The sequence below is a fragment of the Phoxinus phoxinus genome, assembly GCF_949152265.1.
Source record: "Phoxinus phoxinus genome assembly, chromosome: 11".
Lineage (NCBI taxonomy): Eukaryota > Metazoa > Chordata > Actinopteri > Cypriniformes > Leuciscidae > Phoxinus > Phoxinus phoxinus.
The window spans coordinates 13766316-13784176 of record NC_136886.1 but is presented as its reverse complement, the minus strand read 5'-3'; the positions used below and the strand labels follow the sequence as shown (position 1 = coordinate 13784176).

Here is a 17861-nt window from a genome sequence, read left to right as displayed (position 1 = left end):
CTGTGTACCAGGTGTCACATGCGCACCTGGATGTTAGAAGTTGGCACATCTTGTCAGGATGAAATTTTAGACAGACAATCACTTTAAAAACGTCACCATACATCCCTATTAATTGCTTTTGCTGCACACATTATACATGACGCTCAAGTGATAATTGTACATCACATGCAAGTTGCTCTGATAAACAGTTTGCCAAAAAGCTCCCCATGCACAATATGTAAAGATACTTTCATTTTATGCAGGCATGTTGTGAAAAAAAATCTTGAAAATTCATTGGTGTATGTACATAAGTAGGCAATATTCCAGACTACACTTATCTTAAAATACTTGTGACAGGGACTAGGGATAGGGATGAACTATGAATCAAGTAGTACATAGTATATACACCAAGTAAACTGCCCTCCGTTTCTGATTTTAACTCAAGATTCTTGTGCCGGTTCAACTTAATCTCTCAACTTCTCAACTTCTAACTCTACTTCTACTAATTACTATCACAACATCTGATTAAATATTTTCAAACCAAATCAAGCACTAACAGTTGCAATTTAAGAAATCCTCATGAAACAATATGTCTTTAATCACATGGTTAACACTTGTTGAAAGCGTTAAAAACGATTTTTTGCCAAATTGGGTCTTTCAATAGTAGATGGACTACCATATATGTAGTAATGTAGTAACATAATGTATTGGAAATGTGTTAATTACTTTGTTTCATTTCAGGTCCAAAAACTTTCTGCCTTGGGCTATATGCCCATATTGTTCATTAGCCAGAGGCACAAGGGCACAGGCAAGTTGGTGGCAGAAGTAGTCACGCATCTGCCACCAACGCAAGCCAACACAGGTTTTTTAACAAGTATGAAGAAGGCATATAACTTCATTACCAAAGTATATGGTAAGATACGTTTTATGTAGAGTTCATTAGTGTTTGTCGTAGATTTTTTTGACGATGTGTTCAGAATGTATATTTTTGCTAACTTCACAACAGATGTGCCCCAGCCACAACAAGACCAGCACCTTACCCTAGACCAGCCCCAGACACAACAAGACCAGCACCTTACCCTAGACCAGCCCCAGCCTCAAGACCAGCACCTTACCCTAGACCAGCCCCAGCCTCAAGACCAGCACCTTACCCTAGACCAGCCCCAGACACAACAAGACCAGCACCTTACCCTAGACCAGCCTCAACAAGACCAGCACCTTACCCTAGACCAGCCTCAACAAGACCAGCACCTTACCCTAGACCAGCCTCAACAAGACCAGCACCTTACCCTAGACCAGCCCCAGACACAACAAGACCAGCACCTTACCCTAGACCAGCCCCAGCCTCAAGACCAGCACCTTACCCTAGACCAGCCCCAGCCCCAACAAATGATTACACTTAACCTATTTCCGATAGACACTCATATGCAGCCTCTACCACCCAGGAAAAGACAAAGTAAGTAATCTTGCCTTGCACCCCATCTGTAAATTTGTCCCATGTTTTTTTTTTTTTGTAATCAGAGCACAATATAAAACAAGTTACACATGGTGAATTTCTCCCCTTTTGATGAATTAACCCCCCTCCCCGCGAATATGAATATATAATTCTTAACCTTTTCCCTAAGCCCCACTATCCACCCCAGGCCAAGGCAGACAAGCCCCACCATCCGTCCAACCTCAATTAAGGAAAAGACAAAGTAAGTAATCTTGCCTTGCATCCCATCTGTAAATTGGTCCCGTGGTTTTGTAATCATTGTATTAATTTAAAATAAGTTAACCAAGGTGAATTTCACCCCCTTCAATTAATTAAGCCACTCCCCCAAGATACTGAATATATACTGAATATATAATTTCCCCTTGCACCCTAAGCCCCAGCCGCAGGCAAAGGAGACACGCAATCCGGCAGAGAAGCCCCACCCTCCACCCTTGCCAAAAAGAAGAAAACAAAAAGTAAGTACACATTCTTTGCAGCCCATGTGTATATTTGTTTCTTTTCTTTGCACCCCATGTGTATATCAGCAGCCACGTGTTGGGTGTAAGGGTGTTGTAGAGGCCAAAGTACAATTGATAGTAATGTGAATACGAATTTATGTTAAACAGGTAAATCATTTCATTTAGAAGTTCATGTAATGGTTAAAAATGTTAAATAATACTTAAAAGGTTAAAAGCATACTAGAATACATGTGCTTATAGGATTTGGTACATATTAGTAAAATAGTGTACTGCCTGTTTAACAATAAGCCTTCTTCGGCTACATTACGTTGATTCTCATAATGTTATTCAGATCTTGAGAGTGGTGGAAGCAAATGGTTTTCTTACCTGCTAACTGCTAACTTATAGCTACTTCCATTAGGATTCTTTTATTTCATTAAGTGCTTTAGTCAGCTCACATTCTCTTTTGTAAATCGGAAACCAAGGAATAAAAACAGAGATTTTCATCTTTTATTTCAACAACATTTCTGAAGTGGATTTATTGAACTGTGTTGCTGGGCTCACAATAGACACTGTGGATGGGACTAGCTGCTTGGAATAATGTTAGATAGTTATTAGTGTAAGCCATTGCACATCTCAAGATTTCAAACCTCTACAGGTGTTTTTCCATGTAGCCCCCTTTTATTGAACCAAACTCACACTTGGTCTCTTTCAGCCCTCAAAGTGAACTAAGAACAGTGACTCAGCATTTTTTGGGGCATATGTGAACACCCCAAGCGAACTCAGACCCATTTGAAATTAACCAAACTTTTTTTTTGCCTTTGTCATTTAAGGTTGCAAATGCAGTCGACAGACAATTTACCCATATGATCAAATATTGGAAAGACGGATGAATGAGGTAAGATGTAGAACCATATCTTTCAATCCACATGTGACAAAACAGTAACACTGAGCAGTAGTTATCAACCTTTTTCAAGTATCAACCCTCTCACAAGTGCTACCCCTTACGAAAAAGTGTGTGCGTGTTTGTTTCTGCAGGGGAAGGCAGCAGAGGTCAAAGTGCGCTGGCTGCCTTGCTCTTCCTGGTAAGTGATGGCTTATTCTGTATATGTATCCATTAATTCATTAATTTATTCATTCATTAATTCATATTATTTCCACATTTTCTTTGCCATACATATGTATATTGTCATTCATCCATAGCTAACACAGTCTTAGTGTTTTAAAACTTGGTCCCTCCCAGCCTTCAAAGTGAACTTTGAGCAGTGACTGTTCCTTTTTTTGGGCATAAGGAACACTCTCTAAGCATACTTAGACCCCTTTTAAAGTGAACTGAACTGAGAACATGTGCACGCCAGCCTACAAGTAGTCATCTGGCTCAGGTTTGGTCATATGACATCTGTAGCTAATACATTCTAACCTGTTTGCCCTATACATTTGCTAATTTTATTTTGTTTATTTGGGTTATTTTATATGGTGTTTGCCAAACAGCAGTTATTTTGTTCAAAGTGAAAACCACTGTTCCCATAATGAACCAAATTTAGTCCTCTTAAAATGGCCTGTGAAGTGGACTGAACCAGAAACAACTCTTGTCTCTGTGTTCACATTATGAGTTCACTTAAAGAGGACTCAGATCACTTTCTAGTCTACTTCAGCTGATGGAGTCTTAAGCTGTGACGCAGATGCCTTTGTGGTGCCATTGTGTCTTTGCTGACCCCCTCTGCGCTCGACGTAGAGGCCTCTAAACACATAATTTAGATTATCGTGTCTGTCTACACAGTATTTGCATAGCGACACGGTTAACCTGATGCAGAACTTCAAAGGGTTGTCTGTGGGGATGACTGTGTCCAAGCAACTACCGGTTAGTCCAGTAGTTTTCACTTGGAACAAAATGACTGCTGTTTGACAAAAGCCATATAAAATAAACCCCAAAAAATTATCCAAAAGAAAAAGGCAAACCTTTATTTATCAGCTTCAGATGACATATCTTCAAACTAGCCAGAAGTCTAGTTGTGAGCTTTAGGCTGTACTGCATATGCTGTGTGTAAGATGACTTGTGGACTATTTACAGTGGCAGAGTCTGGCAGGACACCTGGGAGCCGGCCAGCAAATTCGCCTGATGACCTATACTGTTTTACTATTCTTTTTGTATATTTGGTCAGAATTAAATTCACTATTGTTATATTTTATGATTTGTCTGTCAATCATTGACTACACTGAATAATTGTGTCATGACTTCGTGCTCTATTTGATGGGAAAATTGAGATAGTGGAAAGTTGCATGTAGTGACAGTCAAGTCACCTATATTTATATAGCGCTTTTTACAATACAGATTATACAATTATACAAAGCAGCTTCACAGTGATAACATGAAAATAATACAACAAAGTTTGTTTCTAGAAGAATTTTGCATCCTCGTCCACCTTAAGGCAGATCAATAATATTGTTGAATATGAAATGCCCCCAACTAAGCAAGCCAAAAGCCAGGCAACCAGAACAAGTACTAAATTGGCATCATCCTAACTGATCATGAACATTTTAGTCAGTATTTGTTTGTGGTAATTTTGGAGCAAAGTAAATGGGGTCCTATCCCTGGTGACAGATGCCTCCTGCGTCAGGATGTATTACTGAAAAGCTGCATCCTTTTTTACCTCTGACCGCTTAGCACACAACACTGTTTATTTTTGTTATCATGTTTGTCTGTTCAGAACACTTATGAGAGTTTGAAAATAAGAAGACATTTTCAAACATTCTCAATGAAGAGAAGAGGCACATTTATACATTTTCAACAATGGTACATGTAATGATTTTTCCGGTCAGGAGTGAAGAAACGGGCAGGTAACATCATCACAGACCCTTCTCACCCCGGCCACAAACTGTTTGCACTTCTGCCGTCAGGCCGACGCTTCAGATGCGCACTAGAACATCCAGGCACATAAACAGTTTTCCCCCCCATGCTATCTCCACCTTAAACAGCTAACACAGAAATTAACACCTGTTGTATAATTCATTCTCAGTATCTGAGAGAGAAGCAATAATTAGAGTTTTGTTGTTATTGTTTGCTTTTTTTTTTTTTTTGGAAATACATATAGAAATTTTATTTATAGAGCTGCACCACAGTACACAATGCACAAATCTGTACATAAGTCTCTGTTCACATGTATACCCAATATCATTATTATTTTTTAATTATTCAGGTTTTTTCCTTAGTCTCATTGAAATGCTTGTTCTCATGTCATAAATGTATGTATGTATGTAAGAGCGCCTGTAAAAAAAAACCTAAAACAAATTCATTGTGTGTTTGCGCACACTTTGCGAATAAAGCTCATTCTGATTCTGAAAGAACTATATGATGAAATATATGAAAGTGAATTAAAATCACACAGCGTCTGAACTGCCACTCAAAAAGGCAATTTTTTCATATCCTTTGCCTCATACAAAGACAGATTGGTGTCAAATTTCACAAATCAACATGTGCATGACATAAGGTGATCAGACTTCAGAGATCAAAACCGGAGACATGAGCCTGAGGAATCGGTAAAGCCAGCAACATTTCCAGCTTGGCCATCAATATACTTTAAAGGTCTATGTTTTCTTCTCATAAAACCAGGGACAGAGGTAGTTTCCCCTGACAATAGGGAATGTGCCAGGATACTGATGACATCGATCTGGTCACCCTGGAATGACTTGACTCAGGTTGGCGGTTTACTAAGGCCTATGACAGTGGTGGGAAATCTAAGGCCTGGCCTTGCAAGGTGGTCCACATGCGGCCTGTTGTGCTGTTTAATCCGGCCAATGTCTTCATGATCAAGGCCTCAGGTCTGATTTGTCAGGAAAGTGTTGCATTATTCACGAAATACAATCAGTTCCCACTTATCCTAACCCTAACTCTATCTTTATTCTCCATGCCAAGTATGAGCTCTTATCCTCTGGCAGAAGATATAGGGTACCCCAATGTAAACTAAGTATATTTCTAAACTATAGGCATAATTTGAACCTACCTCAATTAAAACTTTAAATAATGTTGCTTGAGGCTGCAGGGGTTGTGCAATAGCTTCATGATATAATGCATATAGGGTTGTGTGTAGGTTGCTCTTGTCATTGTTTGTGAAAGATGAGCAATAGATTGCGGCTGTGATGTGCTTCAGTCTGGCTATATATCACTTTATGTATGTTGTTTTTTTATTGTAAGTATATGTCAGCTGTACGATAAAACAAATATGTCAAGTGTTATGTGTGAAGCATTTGAACTTGAGGCAAATATCCCTCTGGGGAGAATAAAGGAGGCCATCGCTGCAAAGTGGTCTCCATGATATGTAAAAATTAAAACTTTGTCGTAGGACTATAGCAAACACATTGTTGGAAAGGTCTCAACCTCGACAGTATGTATGTCAGTCCGAAGAGGATACATTACTCCTGCTTTGAAATATTGACCTCTGAACCTTGAACCCAGTACATGTTTGAAGGCTTGTCATTTAGTGACAGAAGATGCTACACCAGCTGTTATAGAAAGCTCTGGACCTTAGCTGTCATGTAGATATGGTCTCCAAAGTTTACCCATTGTAAGCACTGTCAAATATGGTAATAAGCTATTTTGATCTATTTAACAATTAGATTTTTTAAATCTGATGACACCAGTGTGTTCCCCATCCCAAAAAAACCCATGGTGTATCCAAAATTCTACACTGCCAACTTCTAATTATGAGAAATATACCAATATATTTTAAAACTACAACTTCCACTAGATACGCTGTCTGCAGTGAATGGGCTTCAACTAAACTCAAAAAGTTCACAACTGAGCAACGTGTTGTTTCTGGTGACAAAACCACTGATTAAATATCATGTACATTGAAGCAATACTGGCATTATAAGTGGGATATGGGCTTCGCATGCGCCCCGCTCGGCCCATATTGCAGTGTTCTGTCTTACAGCATATGTAATGTTTCACTGGTAATAAGAGCAAAATAATATTATTAAAATAATGAATAACATGATACATTTTAGGCATTTATTAGCTTGTACAACCACAAAAACAACACACATAGCTCAGACACATAACAAAAATCAGTCAGACAAATACAAAAAGTGAAGAGCATGTCAAGTGATTACAAAGGCCTGGTAGGGACTGACCCTGTGATACATGATGGGGCAGCTATGGAGTGATTTGCAGTGGTGGTAGTGCAAAAGTTAACAGTGCTGGGGTTTAATCAGTGCAAAGTAGGGCTGCACAATATATCGAAATTAGTGAAATGTATACTGTATATCGCGATATGCATAACGCAACAGCTTGCAATGACTGGGGTCATGAATAAAATACAGTTTTGTAGCTTTAATAAGTATCAGGATATATTTAATTCATGCAGTGAAAACTAAGCAATATTTTATTTTTACATTTTATGATTCAGTATCTTTTATTAAATAATGTAGGATAACCTGAAACCCTGTGGTTTACACTGATGTTAAAATAACACTTCTTACGCTACAGTAAAACACTGATGTTCACTTTCACAAGTTATAAGGATGTTTGTTATACATGTAGGTTATATCATTTTAAAGATATTTTAAAGATAATTTAAGTTTATTTTACACACTTTAAGCATTATCGTATCGCATATCGAATATCGCATTATTTAATGAATTATCGAACTTTTCTTCAATATCGCACAGTACAAAGCAATACAAAGCAGATAAGATAAGTAGAACAGACACTTATATTAAATTTAAAAGAAAAAGTTTATACAAGCAGCCAAAAGGGGTAAATAATGGGACCACAGTCCAAACTGTGTAGAGGGGCTAATGTAGCCTGTAAGAGAGTCAAATGGATAGTGGATACTAGACAATAGACAAAGTGATGTGATGGTTGGGGCAGGGAGAGACTCATGCTGAAAAGTCCATTTCTCCACTACCCTTTTGTGTGACATTGAGTTGCTGGTTAGCCCTGGGGGCAAAGGACCTCTCCTCAATGTTGAGCATGCAGAAGACTGCTTCTGCAAATTATCCTCGGTTTGTTAAATGATTAACTCCAGCTCCATGCCAAACACAGAGCCAGCTTTCCTTACCAGCCTGTCCCAACAGCCCTCTTCTTAATGCTGCCTCCCCAGCACACAACAGCATAAAAAAGGTCTCTGGCCATGAAAATATAGTTTAATCGTGCTCAGAGTCACTACTGGTATTGTATTCCTCAGAATCACTATCAAAGTTAATTTCTGTTTCAGTCAGAACTTGAACATAACAGTTCTTTGCATGCTTTGCCAGGCTGTTGCTTGCTTGTTTGTTCTTCATCGTCAAGCTCTGTAGACCTTGGATCCCATCTTGAAGCAGGCCCCACGTCTCACCTTACATGTTAAAACAAATTGAGCCTTTATTAATTAGAAACTTTCAGCAATATTGTAATGTATGCCAAGTATAACACAAAAACATACTGTACCTGATGTCACATTAGAAAGCTGGGATGACATGTGCTTCAGAGTGTCTGCACGGGTGCAAAGAGACTTCCAATGCTTGTTCATCTCTGCAATAAGAATCCTCTTCTCCTCCTCAAGTCTCCTTACTGCCATCACTATGTCAAATGCCTTCCTCTTCGTCCTTAGATCTACAGAGTCTGGAATACATAGATGAAACAAGTCAGTTGTATTTAAGATTAGTATTTAAAGATTTTCTGGGGTTACAATAAAGGCATGATAGATTTTGTGCCACTATGTGACTATTTCACATAGTCAACAGAATTGTGTACATACCACCGTGTGTAAGCTGCCATGGCCAAACAATCTCATCAGATAGAATGGTGTCTAAGGTCAGATGTTCTGCATTAGGAACCAAGGTGTTATACTTTTCCACAAAAGAAAGTAAAACATTTTTTTCCTCCCTGATCTTTCGGCGGATCCGGGCACGTCCTTTGCATCCGTCATTATCTTTATAAAGACGCTGGGACCTCCTCTTAACACTTGCCACCAGCTCCTCAATTCGGCTGGCTACAATGGCAAGATCAGCATCGTTTGGGGATGTTGTTGCTGAGAGGAAGAAATGAAGAGATAAGAAATATACTTGATTCCATGAAAAAATATTATTTCTGGACAAACAATATGTTCATATTTCTCTGTAACTGAGGCTACACTTGTAGTTAAGGTTGAGTATAGTTAGGTTAGTTAGGTTCTATATTGTCCCCATGGGGATAATGAATCTCCACACATCATCAGCAATCAGAGTATGTGCTCTTTGACTACGATTACAATGAGCCTCTTTGGAATTGCAGCCAAGCTTAGTCAGAAGTGATGCATCAAGCAGCATATCAAACAGTATAAGACAGTATATTCTACCTTCTGCCCACTCATTGATATCAATGATCCAGCTTTCCAGTTGATTGTCTGTGATGTCCATTTCCATTTTCATGGCCTCCAGGTTATGCAACTGGCATTGCAGGGCTATTGTGGCCTTCAAACACAAATCACAATGAGGGAAATGCCTACAACTTTGACTATTGTTGATAAGGATTGTTAAGTACCTCCACTATTAGAAAACCACATACAACACTGATTAAATATACAGTATATTCGTAAATACGTGGACAATCAATATACCGGTATGCGGTATGAACATTTACATATTTTATGAACATATTTTATATTAAGACACTGAAAAATACAATTGACACTACACATGAAACCATCCATATATTCTATTGTATTGACTATTGTATTGTATTTTTTAGATATATGCCACTTTATTTTACAATATCGCTATGAATGTTGCATAAGGGAAAACTGGTGTCTTTACCTTCCGATATCGGCAGGCAAGGGTGGAAGCCAAGTTGTCAAACTTTCGTTGGTTCCAGCGCATGGCCATGACCGTCAGCATGTCTATGCGTCCTGCAAAAATAAAAAATATGAGATAATCACCCTTCTTTCCAGTAGCAGTAGGAGAAGAAACTGAGTGTGCAGACTTGTTAGGTACCACAAACTTTTGCGAGATAATAACTTACAGTATAGTACTATGGTACTAATCTGCTGTCTTGTGCCATTTGATTACTGTCCCATGTAGGGCTAGGTATCGTTAAAAGTAATTTGATACCGATACCTTGACTTCGATACCAGTTCCTGAACGATACTTTTTCCGATACCAATTTTATGAAAAAAATATATATAAATCCGTTTTAACAACATTACATTACCTAAAAAAATTAATTGGTTAAATTTTTCTTTTTTTTACACTTAAAATCACGGCTGACACAGTTGTAATTGTAGTTTTAATGACACATAGCCTGACAACATCTCATCTGACAGAGGACTGTGCCGTGCTGACTACGTTATTCATTTATTTTGAAATCAACGCTGAAGCTAAAAAGCGGAATGGAGTTTAATTTATTAAGGCATTCCTCAAGTGTAATGGATAATTTGACTGACGGCGCTCTGAAAAGTGAACAGACATTATGCGCTGAATTAGAGACGATAAAATTGAAAGTAGGTGGGTCTTGTCCCACCCATATACAATGGGTACATGGTACCATATTTTCCATCTATGTGGGTTATGACGCTTACACACACACCGCGTGGAGCTAATAATGGTATAGTATCAAGGCAAATCGGTCGGTACCTAAAAAGTATTGAACTCGATAACCAGCCCTAGTCCCATGAAAGGGTTAGTAGGTAAATAGCACAGTATAGTGAAGTAGTAGCATGAAACAATGGCGCAGAACAGTAGGCAAATGGCATAGAGCACTATGGCAGGACAGTAGGTGAATGGTACTCTGACGTGTATTTTTTTATCACACTGCCCCTCCTTATTATCCTGCCTTCAAATAAAATAGGATGATGGTATTGTAATCGATCCATCCATTTGTGTTGAATATTCTGAGCTTTATATTTTCAGACTCAGCATATATGCATGTGCTTAAAGTGGCTCACCATTGTCATCAGGATTAAAATGTACTGCTTTCCTTACCTGCTTTTGACATGTGCTTTGTGGTAACAGCAATCCTTGAGAGGAAGGCGTTGCACTGCTCCACCTCTTCCCCAAGAGTCGAACCAGCCCCCTCCTGATACGCTCCACTCCATTTTACCTTTAAAAAATAAAACAAAAAAAACAAACCTAAGTGGCAACAATCTTATGCAGGGTTTTCAGGGAAAGAAAATGTCATGGACAATCCTTTTTTCTTACCTCACATTTGAAATCATGAGCTTTGGCATGAAAAACAGAAAGAAATGGCCTCATGGTGAGGAGATCCTGAAGCTCAGGGCATTTCTCTGTCACTCTCCGGAGGTAAGGCCAGTACTTGCATGCCACATCCATAGCGAAAAATGTCACTTGCTTACAGGCCATTTGCTTTTGGAGGTACAGGGGGTAGGCAAAAATCTCCCCCCTGAACATATTGAGGGCACGGAGGAGAACCCCATGACGACATACAGCGAGTTCCAGGCCCTCCTCGTCTGTTTTTCCTGAGGACTTCTGAGACGTTTCGCGCGCCGCTGACCACTGCCCTCCACAGACACCTCTTCCAGAGACCTAAAACATGGAAGATGGTTAACAGTCCAAACTTGTTCAAACAAAGTTCTCTATAGGACGTCGTGTTTTATAGGTAAATATAGTGAAGTTGTGCAAGTTTACATGACTGGTTGAGGTATGGACATAGTCCACAAATCTTGCGACGTCATCATCATTTGCGATGAACACGCCATCAAAGATGGCTTGTTCCTCCGATCTAAATAAAAGAGATACATATTAACTTTAAATATTCATATGATTTTCAATTCACAGCAGTTGCTTTAAAAGTAATGAACCGTCAATGCACACAGGATTTTGTAAATACCTTGCTGCACTCTTGAATCTGTAGTGCTTGCGGTTTCCATCAACAGATACTGCAACCATGTCTGGGCTGCACGCTGGGCAGTCAAAGTGGTCCTCCTGGCATAATTTGTCCACTTCGAATCGGACAGCTTCCCACTCCAAGAAGCTTTTCCGGAAGCTGTCTGCTGTGATGTTACCGCTCTGTTTCAAAAGAGTTCAGTAAAACAGATCAAATTAAATATGTACTGCACTGAAGTAAAATACTCTAAATGGATACATTTCGGGATGTTTGTACTAATTTTGTAACCAATCCTTAGAATACATATCAAAGGAAATTAACAATGTGTAAACTTCACTCATAGACTATACACTGGTGTATTTTGGGGATGTTTGGCCCATTAATCCAAGGGAACACTTCTGGGATAAGGAAATTATATTGGGGAGAAGATGTCAAAGTCTGTAGCCAATGGAGTTGAAGTTGAGATCTTCAGAATGACCTGTTTTTTTTCAGAAATGGTTCAGTGCAAACTGCATGACTGATGAGAGAACATGAGTTTATGGTTGTTTATAAAGGGTCTAAATAAAAAATAAAAAAAATCCTAAACAGTGCAAATGTTCATGTGTACTTTCTATCATCATCCTCATGCCCTCATAGTATTATTTATTGAGTTACACAGTTATTACCACAAATACTTACACGGCCAAAGCGAACAGTGCGTTGATCCAGCATTCTAAGAAATGCTTGGCTAGACATCCCTGGTGCTGCCATCTTCAGCTCTTCAAAAGAAAAAAGGACATCTGTCGCGTACACAGTTGAATGGTGAGAAGTGGCAGGCCAGTAGTCATTATGGATCAGGTCATCCACTCCAGGACTCCAAGTGGCTTCACATGCCTTGCATCTAATCTGAGGCAATCTGAGATCATATCGCCCTGGAAAAAGAAGGAAATATATACTCACAGTTAATTTTGACAGACGCAAACTGTGTCATTCTGACAACTGATATGGGAACCTTTGACTAAGGATGGATCAGGAGGACACTTCTACAAACATTTTGTAAGGCACTCTATTGGAAGGCACACTTTTGTCAGGCAAATTAACTATCCCCATTCAAACAAAGGTTAACTGTTTTCCTCCACATAGGTGGGCCCAGACAATCTAATCAACACACAACCTATTGAATTGGATTTCCAGCCATGATAAAGAAAATTTCTGGATATGTGTTCCACAATGTAACGTATGAATGTAACATAATCATGATTTTTATATGTTCATAGTTGTGACAAAGTGAGAGGGAGTATATACGAGGTGTGATCAGCAAATACCTGTGGGTGAAATTCTGCAGGAGTGACCCCCACCCCACCCATAAAGTTCTTCTTACCATTCATTGTAACCACAACTATGGACTGTCCTGCGATGACACTGGACGATCCTTGTAGACAACCGCATATTGTCTCTGGCATCTCCAAAGGTACAAGACGATCTTGAAAAAAAAAAAAACACATGGATGAGAATTAAAGAATAACATATTTATTTATGTGACTTTCAAAAACTACAACTTACCACACTGGGTTAGAACCCTCTCCACAACACAAGTTGTGGGAGGCAACGGATGAAAAAATGCAAGTGTCATCGAATCCCTGTTGTGAAACACTTGACCTTGGTGGACCCTGACATCACACTGCCCACAGAGGAATGGGTGTGGTCGGCAGTCACAACAACGGATAACGGCTGGACCGTTTCCACAATGTTGGCAGATCCGAGTTGCCGCATGTTGTCGAGCCACCATGGTGTTGACCAGTCGGGGTCTCTCTTTCTCCCACCACCCTGATATGAGGCTCTTTCGGGTCGACCAGTCTGTTGAGGCTTGTGGTGTTTCATCCTCATGTATGTCCTCACCCAGTGAGCATTTAAGCTCTTGAAGGAAGGACTCTGTTAAAACAATGCACAATATTGAAAAACTGTAGTAATAATAAATATTAACATACTAAATTAACATATTGTTTTGAACCAGTGCAGTCAAAATAAAGAACACACCTGCAGTAACGGAAGGAAAGTCACTGGTCACTTCCCCACTGGTTTCCGGAGCCCTGACATGAGAGACACCCTTCTTCCGACTCTGGCTGTGACTGGGACCTGCTGTAGCAAAAAAGCTGTTGCTTTTTACACTCAATGAAACAAACTTTACCTGATGCTAGGCACAGGTATGTAATAATAACCTCAGATATGTTCTAATTCAGACCCATGACTTGTGATTATGTTGTATACCATTTCAAGATGCAAAACTAGATCTGGAGATAAAGTCTACAATTTAATTAACATGAATGTAAAAAAAAGTCTGACCTCCTTGTTTTCGGGATGATCTGGGTCTGCCGTAAATAATGTTTCCATCACTGTCCCTCTTAATCCACCTAACCTCTTGCTTGCTGTTTGATGGCTGGCTGGTGGATGGATGGCTGGTGGAAGGCTGACTGGTGGATGGTTCTGCTTCCTGGTGTATGCTAATGAGCTGTTCAAGCTCTTGGAGGTGAGCCTGATGTGCAGCCTGATCGACAAGGTCACTAATCTCCTTCAGGTGACGGTCCATCTCAGGATCGGACACGGCACACAATATAAACACACAGGGACAAACAAAAGACAAGACAGACAAAAAAAACAAAAACACCACTCGAAGGGGAGGGAGGAGAGACAGTAAGACCTCAAGAGAGAGAGAGAAAACACAATACAACAGTAGAGAAAGTAACAAGACAAATGTGGCTCTTAAAAGTGCCTTTTTTTTTATAAGATGCTGCTAATAAGTATTAAGATGAGGGATAAGATGAGATAAAGGGAAGGAACCTACAGAGAAAGAGAAGAACAAACCAAAATAGAATAGATCAACAAACTACATATTACAATATAAATAACTACTAGGCTAAGACATTAAGTAAATTGCTCCTCTTATTTATTCATGCAATCACAATATCATAAAAAATGAATGACTTTAAAAAGAAGTCATTGTGTGAGCAAGGGTTCTTCTATCATTATTTTTTTAACACATCCTTTTGTTCTGCCTTGATTCAAATTGATAAACAAACAGGAATAACGTGATCAGGGTACTTGTAAACTTTGCCTTGCCAGACTTAAAACCGTTATATATATATATGTATATATATACTAGCTACTTTGTTTTGTTTGTTTGTTTATTTCAGGCAATGGCAAAAAAAAAATACAAAGTAGACAAAATATAATTAAGTCATATAGTGCAAAAAACAGAATATACAGTATTTAAATATGACAATAGAATTCTGCCTGAAAGGGAGTGGGAAGAAGACAACTTATTTAATACCACCCCACTTTGCATCTCATTGTGATTCAACAAACAGTTGTATTTGATTTGATTTGATATACTTTATTAATCCCACACTGTGTAAATGTCTGTGTTACTGCAACTCAAAAATAAAACATGAAAAATAAAGTAAAAAAATAATTCAAAAATATAATGTCACTCTTTTTCTAATACAGCTCTTACAGTGGGGTTCAAAATCAACAAATACGACAACATATTTGTTTTTGTTTTTTTGGCCATAACTTCCTCATTTTGGACGTGTAAATTCTTATTAATTTCTCTTCTTTATTTGACTGTTGTAGGGTAGGCTACTTACCGTGGTGGAATCGCGCTGGGCAATGGTTTCTGGGATCGTCGCACACAGTGTGACGCGTTGCACAAAATTGCGCCAAAATATCCAGCGCGGTCTCACCCTAAAACGTCATATACTGACGGGTCTTGACCATACGTCAACATACGACGAAAAGGGTATACCCCTATAACGTCAATATGAGACGCAGACATAAGCGCACCAGCAGCGCCTCCTAGCGGTACCCTAACGCATACCTAAACCCAACCGTACCCGAATCGTCACATATGGACGTTAAAGGGTACCCTTTTCGTCGTATGTTGCCATATGGTCAAGACCCGTCAGTATGTGACGTTTTGGGGTGAGACTGTGTTAAAATATCAATCATAATGAAAAAGTACAGTCTTAATATTTTACATCCTTGCTCAAACATTTAAAAGAATCAGCATGAATGTCTGAGTGAAGGAAACACGGGAATATGTAGCCATTACATTGAAACACATCACTTCCCAGAATGCATCCATCTCTTTGCCAGGCTGGGGATGGCCATATAATATTAATACAAACATTTCTGCAGTATGCTATTTAATTTATCACAACTTCATAATCAATATTGAGAAAGATCTATAAAAGTAGGCAATTATTATTATTTATTTTTTTTGTCTGGACCAGACAGAATTTTAGGACAGAGTCCTGGTGTTGTTTACCCATAGCGACGGTTGCTATGCGTCGCTGGGTGAGAGACACAATTAACCAAATAAAAAAAGAAAGGAAACAAAGTACAATTATAAAATATCCCACCTAAATTAAGACACGTTTAAGCCTACAGCAAATATGCAGTCCTGTAACTCCTGTAATTATGCCATTTTAATGTAGCCCAACACTATATTAAATTATATATAAAAGTCGTGGTAGCGATTCAGACAAGGGTTTCTGCCCCACAAAAATGTATGGTCACCGCACCAATGATCGTGACAGTCCATGCGACGACTCACGCTACTGCAAAATACACATTTGCAGTACAAAATCAATCGCCTGAAGCAATACTTTCCAGCGCAGGAAAACCGCTGGATGCCTAACCCCCTTTCGTCAAAATCCAAAGATGAGGGATTTGCATTCAAATCTATTGGATGACCCTCTACGGTGCCACGCGACGAAGAGGGGTACCCTCAACGTCGGCTTATGGACGTGAGGGGGAAATGACCAAGCGGCAGTGTGCGACGAATAGGGGTGAGACCGTGTTGTCTGAGTTGCATATGATAATGGTGCATATGTCACCATTTTGTTTACTTGGGCTAAATGGGGACTTTTTTTTTCTTTCTTTTTTTTTAGGTGTGAATGCTTATTCAGAATAAACTTATAGTTTACTCAGGCTGAATCAAGTGTTCACATGCAGGCTTGATCAGAATGCATTCATCATATTTAATAGTGTTTTAACTAAAATGAAAGTACATTGATATAATTTAAGGAATAACTAACATTATATAAAATACATTTCTACCAGAAAGACTCAGAATAATAATACTGTAACGATTAACCAGTACCCATCTTTTATACCACGAATATTAGAACACAATTGGATAGATGAGAAGGTAATGAATGACATAACAATCGAGTCTTCCTGGCTTTCATTTAGATTTTTACATTTTCAAATTGGGTAAAGATCGTGGGGTTGCCTTTATGTCAAACCTGATATATTAAACATGATTAACAGTTATGATTAAATGAAGGATACCTCCCACTCTAAACTAAAATGTGCTTCTATGGTTCGGCTGTTGATAATGTAATTTTTTTTAGCTAACTTTGAATTTCCCTGCTTTGACATGTCCTCTAATTTATGAAACTGTCAATTCCCTTTTAAATAACTGTTTTTGAATTTAACTGGCACAGTTTGACAAGATTAGACATTGAATATTCTATTTGAAATCCTTCAGAACCACATATATTTTCTCCCAATTAATGTTGTATACAGTTAAACTCTTGAATTAAGCGTGGGTCTAACCATTTTTCAGTTGTGGTTTGTTTTGGTGAATTGAACATTACGGCTGCCTTTGACTTTCTGCATCCAGAGCTCAGTTTAACTCAGTGGCGTACTGAGACCATGATTGTGTAAGATTATGCTAAGATTGTGCTGAAAGAAATGCTTTAAATATTCATTTTTGTAAACCTTTTGTTCACCAAACAATATATATTTACAACAGAAAGCAAAACAAAAGATATTAAAACTTTTTGCTTTTTTTCACACTTTAGGCAAGACACTACAGGCAAAACTTCACTTCAGTATCACTTAAGGCCTCATTATACTTCTGCGTCGAACTCACGCCGTAGCTACGTCGTAGGCTGTGTGTAGCGTGCGGGTACCCTTCGGTGTACCCTGACGTGCACCTCTCCAAAAATGTAACAACGCGTCAATTCTATGTGGACGCAAGCGCTGTGATTGGTATGCTAGAACCCCTCAGCCTTTAAGGCCTCATTATACTTCTGCGTCGAACTCACGCCGTAGCTACGTCGTAGGCTGTGTGTAGCGTGCGGGTACCCTTCGGTATACCCTGACG

At 39.0% G+C, this 17861-nt stretch overlaps 1 protein-coding gene and 2 long non-coding RNA genes across 3 annotated transcripts in view; 2 read left to right on the top strand and 1 right to left on the bottom strand.

The window, feature by feature from the left end:
- Positions 1–17861, top strand: part of LOC307007096 — a 39210-nt gene that overhangs the window by 16572 nt on the left and 4777 nt on the right. The window lies entirely within an intron of this gene.
- LOC307006944 lies at positions 1333–2814 on the top strand. The gene is made up of 3 exons (XR_013799550.1): positions 1333–1676; positions 1849–1929; positions 2745–2814. It is a non-coding gene; the product is annotated as an uncharacterized lncRNA (long non-coding RNA).
- LOC307006568 (uncharacterized protein) lies at positions 7666–9998 on the bottom strand. Its single transcript, XM_079627670.1, has 5 exons — positions 9685–9998; positions 9228–9342; positions 8649–8921; positions 8339–8512; positions 7666–8246 (listed from the first exon to the last, which is right to left on the bottom strand). The coding sequence occupies exons 1-5, from the start codon at positions 9763–9765 to the stop codon at positions 8056–8058; spliced, it is 834 nt and encodes a 277-aa protein (XP_079483796.1). The 5' UTR covers positions 9766–9998; the 3' UTR covers positions 7666–8055.

What these genes read in the sequence shown, in the direction of transcription:
- LOC307006568 (XM_079627670.1), bottom strand. Translation starts at nt 9,765, where the DNA reads ATGCTGACGGTCATGGCCATGCGCTGGAACCAACGAAAGTTTGACAAC. An exon ending in TATCAATGAGTGGGCAGAAG is followed by an intron (nt 8,922 to 9,227) that starts GTAGAATATACT and finishes TCTTCCTCTCAG; the next exon opens with CAACAACATCCCCAAACGAT. An exon ending in ATGGCAGCTTACACACGGTG is followed by an intron (nt 8,513 to 8,648) that starts GTATGTACACAA and finishes TATGTATTCCAG; the next exon opens with ACTCTGTAGATCTAAGGACG.